We start from the raw sequence: 13,982 nt of genomic DNA on the forward strand, positions 1-13,982 counted from the left end.
GGACCATGGGCTATCAGTGGCCAAACTTCATGGCTTATGGAAGGCCTCCCACAGCAATCAGCCAACAGGTAATGCCATACCTCTGCCATGATTAATGGCAGATTAATTCCCTGTTTAATAAAACTCAGACTCTTCCCTTCTTGTCCAGGATTGCCAAAATGACTGCAACAGAGTGGGCTTCCCAGCAGTCCAGCACTAAGAAAATATATTCTGAGGAATAAGAAATCATGAGGGAAAAGGTAATGAGGATGGATATGTCCTAAATTACATGCTGGTTAAATATTTGCAACCAGAGCTGTGCCAGGACTGAGCTCCCTGAGATGCAATCGCGGCATCTACGGGATTTGCATGTTTCATTAAGAAAAAGTAATGACACAACTTCAAAAGCAGCCTAGGAGAGGAAATGTTCTCCACCAGCTCTAAACCAGAGGCTGCACCCTCAGAACAAAGGCAGGGCAGAGCTCTCAGCCTTCTCTGGGTTTCACTGGGTGGAGGTGGCACTGAGAAGCTTTGGGGGTTCCAGCTTTGGGGGTGCCTCGGGGGTACCTGCCGGGATGCAGCAATGTTCAGTCCGTGTGAATCCTCCTGTCACTGGCACAAACGCTGTAGGGAAACGCTGTCTAAAGCCCTCTGTCCCTCCTGGCAGTCCCCGGGATTTGCTACCCATTGGTTTTAGGACATAAAGCCCCTTATAGGCGCCAGGGCAGGCCAACCAGGGCAGCGAGCCATGGAGGGTGATGGATGCAGGAGAAGAACCTCGTGGCAGGCAGGCAGTGGTGTCAGGCACCCAGACAGGATCCAGCGGTGGGCGTGAGCCTCGCCGAGCCCCAGCGGCAGCGGCAGCGGCGGCCGATGCTCCGCGTCACTTGTGCCCGCAGCCACCCCTCCGGGAGGGCCCGGCTCCCGCAGCGCCGCCGGAGCCAGCAGGGCGGGCGGCCCGGCCTGTCATTAGGGCCGAGCATCCCCCAGCGGGCTGTTTGCCCCATTCGCTTACTCATCGCCTAATGGCCGGGCTGCGGGCGCGCCTTCCTGTCGTGCCTGTTGCTCTGGCCGCAGCCCGCTCCTTGCCCCACGCACGGCTGGGAGCTTCGAACCTCCCAGCGCCTCGGCCTCCCTGCGTTGCTCCAGCTGGCAAATGGAATGCAAATTCGGTTTCAGGCTGTCTGGGCTGCGCCTTGGGGCGGCGCAGTCTGGGAGCTTTGGCAGGCGGGGAACGGCGGGGGCCGCCGGCGGCAGCGGCACCGGAGCCGCTCCCCCTGCCCTTCCCGGGGATGCTCGGCAGGAGCCGCTCCCCCTGCCCTTCCCGGGGATGCTCGGCAGGAGCCGCTCCCCCTGCCCTTCCCGGGGATGCTCGGCAGGAGCCGCTCCCCCTGCCCTTCCCGGGGATGCTCGGCAGGAGCCGCTCCCCCTGCCCTTCCCGGGGATGCTCGGCAGGAGCCGCTCCCCCTGCCCTTCCCGGGGATGCTCGGCAGGAGCCGCTCCCTCTGCCCTTCCCGGGGATGTCCCGCAGGAGCCGCTCCCCCTGCCCTTCCCGGGGATGCTCGGCAGGAGCCGCTCCCCCTGCCCTTCCCGGGGATGCTCGGCAGGAGCCGCTCCCTCTGCCCTTCCCGGGGATGCTCGGCAGGAGCCGCTCCCTCTGCCCTTCCCGGGGATGCTCCCCAGGAGCCGCTGCCCCTGCCCTTCCCGGGAATGCCCCGCAGGAGCCGCAGCCCCTGCCCTTCCCGCCCAGCTGCCATCTCAGCAGGTCCCGTCACGCCGAGCTGTCACCGCGCCGAGCCCTGACACGCCGCGGCCTCGAGTCTTCATTAAAATGGCAAATGGTGAGAGCAAACGGGACACGAGTGACGGGCGCTGGGGCGCAGGGATGACATCCATCCCTCTCCAGATGGATGTGACAATCTCTCAGTGACAAAGCGGTGCTCGGTGTGTCCGTGCACCGGTAAGGAGCTGGCATTGGAAAGGCAGCGCCCGAAAGGGACCCTGCTGGGTAGGGGGTGTCACCTCTTCCAGACCAAAGAGCTTTGGAAGGCAGATCAATGCGAGGTCTAACTTGAGGACTGACAGGGTGAATGCCAGCTCGAGCTGCAGATGATACTTTCATCTGAACAATCTGAATTGCAAAACATGTTTTCTTACTGTCTCCCTCCCTTTTGTATCCAGCCTGTCAGTTTTTATATAACGAAACCTACTTTAAAATGCTGGGTTTGGGTATTTTTGCTGAAATCCACATTTTGGCTAAGTGGACTTTAACCTCACAGCAGAAAAATCCCATCATTTGGCACAGAACTGCACTCCACAATTCTCTGCAAAAAGAAAAACATGTGAAAGCTTTGCCTCCTTCCTAAAAAACATTAACCTATATTGTATAAGAAATAACATCCTCTGATTAGGTGTTTTTTAAAGTCATATTTAATGTTAAGATTTTGTCCGTTTGCAAATGAAAAATATTTCATTATTTTAGTACTACCCAACAAGAGCTGACAAGAACCATTTCTCTGGGAAATAAAACTGCAGAGGTAAAATCATATTAAAGCAATTATTTAAATCAATCTGTATCCTTGGAGCAGTTCATTTTGAGTTACTCATGTTGAAAGGTTCTATCTATAACACATGAAATATTAAGGCTTCACTGCCTGTACATGTGAGTCTGGCTTCCATCCATCCATCCATCCATCCACCCATCCATCCATCCATCCATCCATCCATCCATCCATCCATCCATCCATCCATCCCAAGAGCAAACCAGGATTCCCATGTGTTTTTGTGAATTTACTCAATTTCTTACATACATTTGTGGAAATAAAACCAACAAAAACTACCCAAACTCCACAAAAACAACAACGAAAACCCCCACAACTGCCTCTTCACTTTTATACATGTTGCATATGAGAATGTCCATGATTTATGCAGGGATTGCACCTTGGATTCAAACACCAGGCTCCTGGCTGCTGTAGAGTCAGTCCTTTGAAGCCCATGGAGCTGCCATGACCTTCAGCAGCTGGAGATCTGCCCCTGTGCATTTCTAATCCATTTCTGGTATCCCAGCGCAGGAAAGAAAATGCAATATTTGTTTGTGCCATCATTGTCTACTGGCAGTTTCCACAAGGAACTTTTCAATGGATACACCTGTTTTCTGTTGGGCTCAGTGTTGTCTTAACAGAAAAGCTTTTTATCCCCCTGGAAGCCTTTTTGGGTATGAGTTATACTATTTAAACACCCTTTTCTTTGCTGCTAACATAAAAAAAGCTGTGGGAGATGAAAATATTCAAAATGACACAGCAAAGCAGGGACAGGGAACTTGTTGGATGTAGAGCTGAATTTTCCCCCCTGAGGAGAGCACTGGGAACATCTGGGACAAAAGCAGCAGCACAGGCTGTGGGGTGAGCAGAAGAACCACTTCCATTATTCAGAGGGCAGCAAGCAATGAATTTCTGGGTAAGGAGCCAGACAGCTCAGAAACAAGCTGAATAGGGCCATAAAAATGATGGGATATCAGGAAAAAATTCTTCCCTGAGAGGAGTGTCCAGCATTGGAACAGGCTGCCCAGGGCAATGTGGAGTCACCATCCCTGAAGGGATTTAAATAATATGTAGATGTGGCACCTGGGGACACAGTTTAGTGGTGGCCTTGGCAGTGCTTGGTGATCTCAGAGGTCTTTTCCAACCTGAATGATCCTGTGATTCTATGATAACTCCAGATTATTTTAGCTGTTGGTGAGGATGATGGTCCTAAAGTCAGGCCACCCTTTGGTGCTCTGGCACAGCCACATCCTCACAGGTTCCCTGGTTCCCTTTCACAATAGTAAATTCATCATTCCTTCTATGAAAGAATAAATGTTTTATTAATGTTCTACTCTCTAATCATAAGGAAGGAGCAGAGAGTCTTAATTAAGTCATTAGCAGCTGTTATGAGCCTATATTTTGTTCTGTAAACCTGAAAGAATAGATAGTATTAACACCATTAAAAATTTGTAACTCCTTTCTGTCGTATTTTGTGCATGTTTTAAACTGTCCCAAGAAATTACATGAAGGACATTATGCAAAAAAACCCCAAACAATTAGGGTGTGGGACTGATTTGAAAGTGCCAAAGCACCAAATGTGCTGCTCCCCTTCCCAAAATGCCAGCCCAAACCTGAACACTGTGAGCACCACCCTTGTCAGTCTGCAGAGCCTCAAACATTTTCCTCTGGTGCCACGGGGTATCTAACAGGGAATTTAACCATGGGGCAGCAGGGTGGCTTTTCTTAGCTGCCAGAGATTTGTGATCCTTCACAAATTCCTTACAGCAAGCCCTGGGCAGCCAGGACTCTGTAGTAGAAATGATTGACCAGAAACCCAAAGGAAATGTCATAGAAAGGGCAGAGGAGGAGCAAACCTCCAAGGAATTTGGATCTGCCACCATCATTTAAGATTTCTCTCTGCTCACTGTATGACTGCCTGGAAACGCTGGACACAATGGAGCACCCCTGTGAGTTAATCCTTTCACATCTAAAATCTCTCCATAGCTGCCCACTCAATCACAAGGCAAGAAAACAACAGGTACATTCAGCTTTAATGAAATAATCATCAGTTCTATGTACAGCTATAACAGAGGGAAAACCAGATACAAGAGAGGATGCAAACCCAACCCCTGACATGGAGCAAGTCACAGCGCAGGGCTGGACTGGGCATTTTTGCCATTCTCCTCCTTCTTTGAAGACGTTTCACCTAGAAGGCAGTACTGAAATAACACCAAATCCTCCCAAAACAGCTTAGCAGGCTGACAGAGGCTGACAGCCTGGCCCTGGGGGGTAATTTTGTGTTTATTTACTAAAGCTTGGACATCCTCCTCTGCAGCTGACTCGAGTGGGATCCCACAGCAATGCTGCAGCCCTCTGCTCAGCACCGGCCTGCCACAGTGCCCAGTGTAATCCTGTAAGCCTCTCCCAGCACCAGGATGGCTTTTTCCCAGGGTGAGCTGTGGCAGCTCCAAAGGTATGTCTAAAAAGTCCTTTAAAAGTCCCTTTTCCAAAACTATGGCAAAATACCTGGAAGGACCAGTATGAAGTACAAAGCCATTAAAATTGTACACACTGAATTATCAATAGCTGATAACTTAATAAACAAATTCACAGGAAGAAAAAGACACTTTTTTTTTCTTTACCACCCTCTGGTTTTTTTTAAGTTTTACTTGCACAGAGATGAGCTGTGGCTCTTGCTGCTGGCAGTCTTCTCGTGACATCGAGGAGATGTTTCATCAAAGTTTAAAACATGTTTGTGCACCAGATAGGAGGGACAGGTACAGCCCTTGTATTTCAGCAGGAATCCAAAGCCTGTGCCGGGCAGGGAAATCTCAGTGCACGGTCAGTGAGCAATCACCAAGCACGGCTGCTATTTCTGTGCCAGCTGAGGAACACGCACGAGAATTCTCTCAGAGGAACACACTGCCTTGCCCACAGCCGGACACAAATCCCAGCCATGCAGATGCAATCCCATATTTTTAAAAGGCTCCTTTCTCCTGGGGTGCTGGTAGCTGGAGGTGATGCTCACACACACACATGGTGCAAACCCCTCGGGCAGGGCAGTTCTGGGGTCTGACAGCAGTAGGATTGTCCAGGCATTTTCCAGCCATGTCCTCATGTCAGGATTTTTTTTCCCTGAGGACTTTGCTAAGATTGCTCCAGCATTTCCCTGCATGTTTCAGAGCGAGCTTCATGGCGTGCCAGAGCCTGGTGGCAGCGAGCCGGGCACAATGCGATTCCCAAGGGACGCCTGGGCTGGATGGAGGCGGGAGGGCTTTGAGGGGGGAGCGGTGCGGGACAGGCTCCGCCAGCAGCCGGGGATGCCAGCGGCACTCAGACCAAACCAAAGCAATCCCAGCCTGTGCCGGCAGCACATTGCAGCTTCCCCAACTCTGCTGACTGCTAACACGCATGCAGCTCACTGCTATTTATATCGCATGCCATGGATAAAAAAATATGCTACATCCGAGGAGAGCTTCAGCACGACACCGGGATGGGGATGGAGGAAGGCGAGGGGGGCGAGGGGCTGCCGGCGGCAGGGCTGCTCCTGCCGGGCCAAGCCCGTGATCCCGCAGGGAATACTGCCCGTCGAGTTCAATGGTGCGAGAAAGGCTCCCCCAGCAGACGAGGCGCTGTCGCTTTCAGCCCGGGGTCAGCAGGGCGAGGCTGATGCTGAGCTTTAGCGTGTCTGGAGATGCACAGGCTGCTCCTGACAGGGGAGAGGCCGAGGGAAGGAAGGAGAGAGCTCGCTGGAACCCGCCGGCTTCGGGCCACAGCACTGACCGCGGCTCCTGGCGCCCGGGCCTAGCGAGGGCCGGTCACAGCACAAAGCACAGCCTGGCATTGATGGTTTCTTGTTAATATTGCAGACACTTCGTTCTTCCTCATCTGCAATAAAGGCCCAGCGAGGCTCCAGCTGTTTCAGCGTGCCCCGAATCCACCCCAGCAGCAGGTCGGCCACTTGCTGCCTCTCAGGGCCTTTCTTCCAACACATGGTATGCACAGATCTACAGCGAAAACAGCGGGGAAACAGGGCATGGGGGACAGCAGAGATGTGGCCGTGACAGAAATGTGCCAATAAGTGGAAATACAGTCACTGTAACACCTTAATGTTTCCGCAGCTGTGGCCAGTGGCGCTGTCTGAAGGCCCAGGGGACACGCTGCCCTCAGCAGGGCCTGCCCACGTCCCGGGATCGTTTCACATGGACACAACTGAACGGGCATGCAGAATGAACCACGCTGCGGCCCCGGGAGCTCTCCCAGTTCTCCACACACCCCGCAGGCCAAACGGAGCTTGAAATCACTCCCTCTGCCCTTTCTCTCTGGGCAAGGCTGCCATCACAGAAAGCTGTTGTGCTTATTCTGTTCCAGGGCCATTTCGTTGACCAGCTGCTCTATGGATGACTGAATGGCCGCCTTCACGAGGGAGGAGGCGGTCTCTATGAGGAGCAGCTCATACTGCTCCCCAGTTCTGTGCCCCTGGTCACCGAGACCTTTCTCCTCTGCCTGGGGACCGCCACCAGCCTCAGGGCCCTCTTTTTGACCAACATCAGCGTTCCTGTTAGATTTTTTATTCCCTTTTTGCTTTTTTTGGTGCAAAACTGGGGAAGGCTCATAGGCCTGGTCAGAGTCGGTGTTGTCAGAGTCCTCAGCTTCAGTGATGGTGATGACGATGCTGACACCAGGGCCTGCATTTGCTTCTAGTATCTGACGGCTGGAGCATTCCTGTGCACTTGCTGCCTCTTGCACACTTGCTTCCTCCTGCACACTTGCTGCCTCTTGCACACTTGCTGCCTCCTGCACACTTGCTGCCTCTTGCACACTTGCTGCCTCCTGCACACTTGCTGCCTCTTGCGCACTTGCTGCCTCCTGCACACTTGCTGCCTCCTGCACACTTGCTGCCTCTTGCACACTTGCTGCATCCTGCACACCTGCTGCATCCTTCACACTTGCTGCATCCTGCACACTTGCTGCATCCTCCACAATTGCTGCCTCCTGCACACTTGCTGCCTCTTGCACACTTGCTACATCCTGGGCACTTGCTGTCTCCTGCACACTCACTGCATCCTGCACACTTGTGGCATGCTGCAGGCTTGCTGTATCTTGCATACTCTCTGCATCCTTCACACTCTCTGCCTCCTGCACACTCACTGCTTCCTCCACACTCACTGCTTCCTGCACACTTGCTGCCTCCTGTGTACTCTCTGCATCCTGCACACTTGTGACATCCTGCACACTTGGTGCCTCCTGCACACTCATGGCATCCTGCACACTTGCTGCATCCTTTGTGCCTGCTGCATCCTGCACATTTGCTGTGTCCTTTACCCTCTCTGCATCCTGCACACTTGCTGCATCCTGCACACTCGCGGCATCCTGCACACTTGTGGCATCCTTCACTGTCGCTGCATCCTGCACATTTGCTGCCTCTTGCACACTCACTGCTTCCTTCACACTTGTGGCATCCTGCACACTCACTGCATCCTGTGCACTCACTCCATCCTTCACACTTGTGGCATCCTGCACACTCACTGCATCCTGCACACTTATGGCATCCTGCACACTCACTGCATCCTGCACACTTATGGCATCCTGCACACTCACTGCATCCTGCACACTTATGGCATCCTGCATGCTCACTGCATCCTGCACACTCACTGCATCCTGCGCACTTGTGGCATCCCGCATGCTCACTGCTTCCTGTGCACTCACTGCATCCTGCACACTCACTGCATCCTTCACACTGTCTGCCTCCTGCACACTTGTAGCATACTTTACACTGACTGCGTCCTTCACACTTGCTGCCTCCTGCACACTCACTGCATCCTGCACATTTGCTGCCTCCTGCACACTCACTGCATCCTTTACACTCACTGCATCCTGCACATTTGCCGCCTCCTGCACACTCACTGCATCACCTCTGGATGTCAACTCACTGAAATCGTTTACAGTCTCCTCAGCTTTGCACTCCTTAGAAAGATTTATGCTCTTTTCCAATTCATCCCTTTCAGGCATCTCTTTGGAGATATGAGGGATTTCCTGGCACTCTGTGATTTCAGGGGCATTGTCAGGCTGATCTTTAGAAGCAGGCACTTCAGGAGCAACTTCCCTGCCCTCCTCATCATCTGTGGCTGAGGGCAGACTCTCTTCCTGCAGTTTGTCCTGGGCTGTTTCATCAAATGTCTCTGAACTGGTTATCTCCAGCTGAACAGTGCACTCCGAATGTTCTGCATCCCGTGTGGGCTCTGTCAGGGGCTCACTCTTCCCAACAGAGGTGTCACTTTCCTTTGCTGTATGGTTGTCCTCTTTCACTGAATCCTGGTCCTTTTTTATTGCATCCTGATCCTTCTTCACTGTATCCTGGTCCTCCTTCATTCTATGCTGCTCCTGCTTCACCGTATCCTGCTCCTCCTGTGCAGAGACTGGCCTGAGGGACTCAGATTTGTCCATCGGGGCCAAATCCTCTGGCTCCTCAATAGCCTTATTCACAACACCCATCACTTCATTTGCTTGAGCACTGCCCTCTGACTCCTCCACTGCTTCTGAGGGGCTGGGTTTTTTCTTACCTCTGGAGAACCTCACACAGGGCATCTTCACCCCAGAGCTCGCCCGTTTCTTTGGGAGTTCTTGTGCACAGCTCTCCTCAGCGTCCACCTCCAGCTGCACTTGGGAATCAGAGGGCACCTTCTTCCGTGAGGAGGACTTCTGCCTTCTCTGAGGCCTGGCAAGGTTTTTGATGGCTGCCCAGGTTCCTCTGGAGGATCGTGGTGGATTGGAAGCCTTGGCCTCCCCTTGGTCAGCGCTGACACATTGGCTTTTCTCCTCTGAGGCTCCTTCACACGCATCCTTCACAGTCAGCCCCTTCTTACAGGACTTCTTTCGCTTCTTAAAACACAGCATGGAGGGTTTTTTAGCTTGTTCCTCTGGTGGGGAACATGTGGCCCCTGTGCTGGGAGTCTCTGCCTCTCTTGGGTTCTCCATTTCAATTTCCTTAGCTGCCTTCACCATATTCTCTTCTCCTTTGTTGGCGTTGTGCTGCCGATTTTCCTGATCAATGCTTCAGACACAAGAACTGCAGAGATGCTCAAAGTGCATTTTTTTCCCCAAACGGATTTCCAGATAACGTTTGTTGCTTTGTAACGAGCCTATGTGGCAGTGAGAAGAAGTTCTGCTGGAGCCGTCACATCCACTTTATAACTCCCACTTTGCCTTATTACTCACTTTATCACCTCTCCAAGGAATCCCTGGTAGATGTGCAGCTGAACAGGCTTCTCCTTGGCTTTGCTGGCCTCAATCACTCTCATCTCTGGAGCAACCCACTTCCAGTTGGTCTAACTGTATAATGGCCAGGCTGACATACCTTTTTTTTCCCCCAAAGGATGACAAATCAAGCCAAGAATTAACAATTTTTATTCACCCCACGGACCTGGAAGGAACTTGCACTTTGTGAGCTCTCTGCAATTCCACATTGCCCAGGGAGCTTGATGGAAGCACCAGTGGAAGCAGTGGCTGTTTTCTGCCCCCCAGTGACAAGGTCAGACGCTGCTTTGCCTTGGCTTTGGTTTCTGCTTCAGTTCCCCTCGCGTGTTACATGCAAAGCATGACCGAGGCTTTCATCTTTTTATCTGGAACACAATAAATGTGTGATAAGACTCGTAGAAAAATTTTTTAAAAGTACCAAAAAGTTTTTTCTCCCTAAACATTTCATTTTGGGAGGCAGACCAGGGCTGGATGCACTATAGCACGTTTTTTTTCACTAATTAGCATCAATGCCCAAAGGCAAAATAAGGCCACAAGATGTCAACCCAGTGATGTTCCACCACAGAAAGTACTATTTTGCTATTTTATGTGGTAAAAAAGGACTTTTTTTTATATAACTGCCCATAATATGGTGAATACTTATTACACAGGCACACACATATTTCCTTCTCCTACGGTTTGCTAAATCCTTTCCCCACTGCTCCATATGCACTTATAGTTCCAGCTAGGGAAATTACACCCTGAGACAGCAGATATTTTTATCTTTAATGCACCATATGACAATATGCAAAAACAGAGAATACAAAAAGGAGGCTTGAGGAATACAAAAGCGAAATCACATGGCAAGAAGGGAGCTTATTTATACTACGTGCATGCCTCCCATGGCAACCTCAATTAACACCGTGTGTGCTCATCAAAGACATGATGTTGTAAGATGTGTGTCAACCTTAGCAAAAAAAAAAAAAAAAAGGAAAAAAGCTCTGCCTCGAAATATCACCAGAACCTTTTAGACAGAACGATGCAAAAAGGTGTTACCACAAACAGACCAACTTCTGCAGGACGGGCTCGGGGGCTCCGGGCAGGGCTTTACACGGCATTTCGTGCTCTGCTTTTCAGGAGTAGGGTGATTAAAAGGGGGTTCCGGGGCACGCTTCCCCCGCAGCACATCTGGGTTTTTAAGAGATTATTATGATTTTAATGAGGCTATTTTAAGGGGAACCGAGCGGAGCTGTCAGAGCCGTGCGAGCGCAGCAGCCGCTGCCCCGAGCGCATCCCGCATCCCGCATCCCGGCTCCGCCGCCCCCGCGCCCGGCAAGTTTTGGGGGCGTTCGCGGGGGCGCAGCAGGACCCGCCCGGCACCGCCGCTCCCCCGCCGGGTCCCCCCACGGCCGGACCCCTCCGAGGCCACGCGGGGCTCCCAGGGCAGCGACCGCCGAGGCGGCCCCGGGACCGCGCTGCTGCCGCCGCCCCCGCGGGTCCCCCCGAGGCGGAGCCGCCCCCGGCCCCGCGCCCCCCGCGCCCTCACCTGCAGCCCGGCCCGGCCCGGCCCCGCTCCGCTCCGCGCGGCTGCGCTGCCGCCGCCGCCTCCGCCGCAGCCGCGCCCCCCGGGCCGGCGGGGAGGGAGCTCCCGCAGCCCCCCGCCCCCCGCCAGCCCCCGGCCCGCCCCCCGCCCCGGCCGGCACCTGCTCGCCGCCTCCTGCCGCCGGGGGCTGAGCGCCGCTCCCCGCTCGCCGATCAGCGTCCCTTCCCCTGGCGGGGCGGGATCCCCCGCCCGCCTTCACAGCAACCTTCCGTCCCCTCCCAGGCTGTGCACGGCAGCTGCAGACCCCAAAACCACCAACTTGAGCTCGGGGTGAAGGTCCTCCCAGCAATCGAGCTGCGGTTTGTCGTTCGGATCCCAGCGGCAAGGGAGCCCGGAGCACGCTCCGCGGGGAGGAGGGACCGCTGGGGGTTTCCTGGCTTGGTGGGAAAGGTTCCTGGCTTGCTCTTGGCAGCTGTTTTTTGTGTCCCACCTAAAACCTTCGCAGCCTTCAGCACTCACTGTTGGAGGTGCTGCAAGAGCTACACCTTTGGAGGTGGAGATAAGGACAGCCAGCTCTTGGCTTCAAACTAATCCATGCCCTAAACACCAGAGAAAGTGCCTCTTTCATCGGAGCCTTTCTTCTCTCCAAAGCAGCTGAGATCTGACTTAAAAAAATCACATCTCCAGCTGTGATGATTGATGGGAGAGCCTTCAGAAAAAGGACTTCCCAGTGCAGCTGATGAACTACAGGAAACTGCAGTTGAGATGCCCGAACGTCCCCATTCATCTCCACGGGGAGCTGACGCCCACAAAGCCTTTACAGACATTAACTGCTTCACAGCGTGTTTGCACACGAGAAACTGAGCAAAGCAGCACTCTGAACTTGCAAGTGGCTTCCAGTGTAGGCCAGGCTTAGAAAAACACACATGGCCTCCCCCCTCCTCAGCTTCTTCATGGGAAAAAAGGTACAAAATGGATTAGTTGGGCTGAAACGCCAGCCAGGAGGGCTGAAAAAGTGCATTGAGCATCACAAGGAATTGCCTTCTTAAAAGCTCCCCTCTGAGATGTGTTTGCTCGCATTCACTCAGGATAATAAACTTCATTTGGAAACAGCTTCTCTCCTGAGGTGGGTGGTGGGTTCTAATTATGATCCACTGCTTTATTAAAGCCAAGTGAGGCCCTTCAATGCAAGGAGCTTTTCCCTCGTTGCAGTTGGAGGCAGGAGGGAGGGAAGCAGACAATGAGGATGGTAATTCGAGGCTGGGGAATGTGGTGGTGTGATGGAGGCAAGCTGCCATGAATCCCCTCGGGAGCACTTTGCATGGAATCCAATTATTGCCGACTCTCCAGGGGCAGATGGCAGCACCAGTGGCTGTGGTGAAAGGGAAATAAAAGCCAAACAAAGCATCAGGTCAGAAGCTGGGTAAGCTGGACAGGAGATCCTGGCCCAGCTGGATCCTGTTTTCTTTCTGTGGTGCTGGTGACACATAATAAGCCAACCAAGCAACACCTTCTCCTCTTTCTTGTCCCCAGCACTACCTAAAACCATAAGTCTGTGTTATTTCTTACAGGATGTGATGCAGTGCTCTCACAACAGCCCAGCACAGGGACGGATTTGTGGACCACCAGCTAAGGAGCAGACCCACAAATAGCCCACAGAGAAGAAATTTGTACATAATTAGTTTTTTCTCCAAGCAACAGGAGGGGAAGAGAACCAGTGAGTACTTAGGTAGGAGAAATTAAGTGTCCTCTGTGTCCTATTTGATAGGACAAGACCTAGCTGGCACCCTTAACTGCAAAGGCGAGTATTAAAAAAATAACCTATTTATGTATCCATCCTGCAGGAGAAAAGAGAGGTTGGAAGTGGAAGTGCAGGTTAGAAAACATTCCCCATTGATCTCTGGAGATGCTTGGGGCTGTTTTTTTGGCCCTTGTGCTTTGTTGTTGTGCAGCAAACCCTTCAAAGCTCGTGCCTGATCCGGCGCTGTGCCTCACTGCAGGAGGGGGACTAGCAACCTCTTGAACCATCTCTCTCAAGCACATGGCTATGATCTCATGCTAAACTAAAAGGAGGCTAATCTTAGCATAAATTTGCACTTATCCCATCTTTCATAAGCATGAAATGAAGGTGGAACACAGAGCACTTGCAGGAAAAGCAGTGTAGCAGGGAAGATTAAATGTGGGAACTGACAGCAGCCTTGGCAGCATCCTCTCTGGCACCCTGCTCCAGGGAAGGCTGGGCCCAGGGGCTGCAGGGACCCCCAGCCAGGCTGGGCAGCACTGGGGGAGCCCCTCCTGACCCCCTGCAAGGGGACTGAGCCTGCCAGGAAGCCCTTGGCTGGATTACATCAAAAGGAACATTTCAGGAGGCTGTGAATGCATCTCAAATGCTCTCATAACCATTTTAAGTGTTCTGTCTGCTTGTGTCCCAACCAGGCAACTTTTATGTAATTATTCTTCCCTCCTGCATAACTGAGGAGATAGAGATCTTTCTCTCCATATCCATATATATATATATATATATATATTCACACACAGTATCTGTGTACTACAAATGCTCTCCTACGTTGGTGCACACCTACATCCTGATCCTCCCAGTTCTCACCAAATTTGGAATGTTTTTAGATTCAGTTCTGATACAAGCAGATGGGCCTCATGACTGTTAATTCAGATATTCTGCAGTCAGATGCAAGGATCTCACA

At 52.4% G+C, this 13,982-nt stretch overlaps 1 protein-coding gene across 4 annotated transcripts; it reads right to left on the bottom strand.

Annotated features, from left to right (window-relative positions):
- Positions 1-6,023: 6,023 nt before the first annotated feature.
- AKAP5 (A-kinase anchoring protein 5) lies at positions 6,024-11,525 on the bottom strand. Of its 4 annotated transcripts, none has more exons than XM_058807460.1 (3): positions 11,441-11,525; positions 10,794-10,925; positions 6,024-10,123 (listed from the first exon to the last, which is right to left on the bottom strand). In XM_058807460.1, the coding sequence occupies exon 3, from the start codon at positions 9,504-9,506 to the stop codon at positions 6,840-6,842; it is 2,667 nt and encodes an 888-aa protein (XP_058663443.1). In that variant the 5' UTR covers positions 9,507-10,123; positions 10,794-10,925; positions 11,441-11,525; the 3' UTR covers positions 6,024-6,839. The 4 variants fall into 4 exon arrangements, with proteins under 4 accessions (XP_058663443.1, XP_058663444.1, XP_058663445.1 ...); XM_058807461.1 differs by lacking the exon at positions 11,441-11,525 and adding an exon at positions 11,284-11,299; XM_058807462.1 differs by lacking the exon at positions 10,794-10,925 and having other exon boundaries at positions 11,441-11,521.
- Between the last annotated feature and the right edge of the window lie 2,457 nt (positions 11,526-13,982).

The sequence above is a fragment of the Ammospiza caudacuta genome, chromosome 6 (genome assembly GCF_027887145.1).
Source record: "Ammospiza caudacuta isolate bAmmCau1 chromosome 6, bAmmCau1.pri, whole genome shotgun sequence".
NCBI classification, from domain to species: Eukaryota; Metazoa; Chordata; class Aves; order Passeriformes; family Passerellidae; genus Ammospiza; species Ammospiza caudacuta.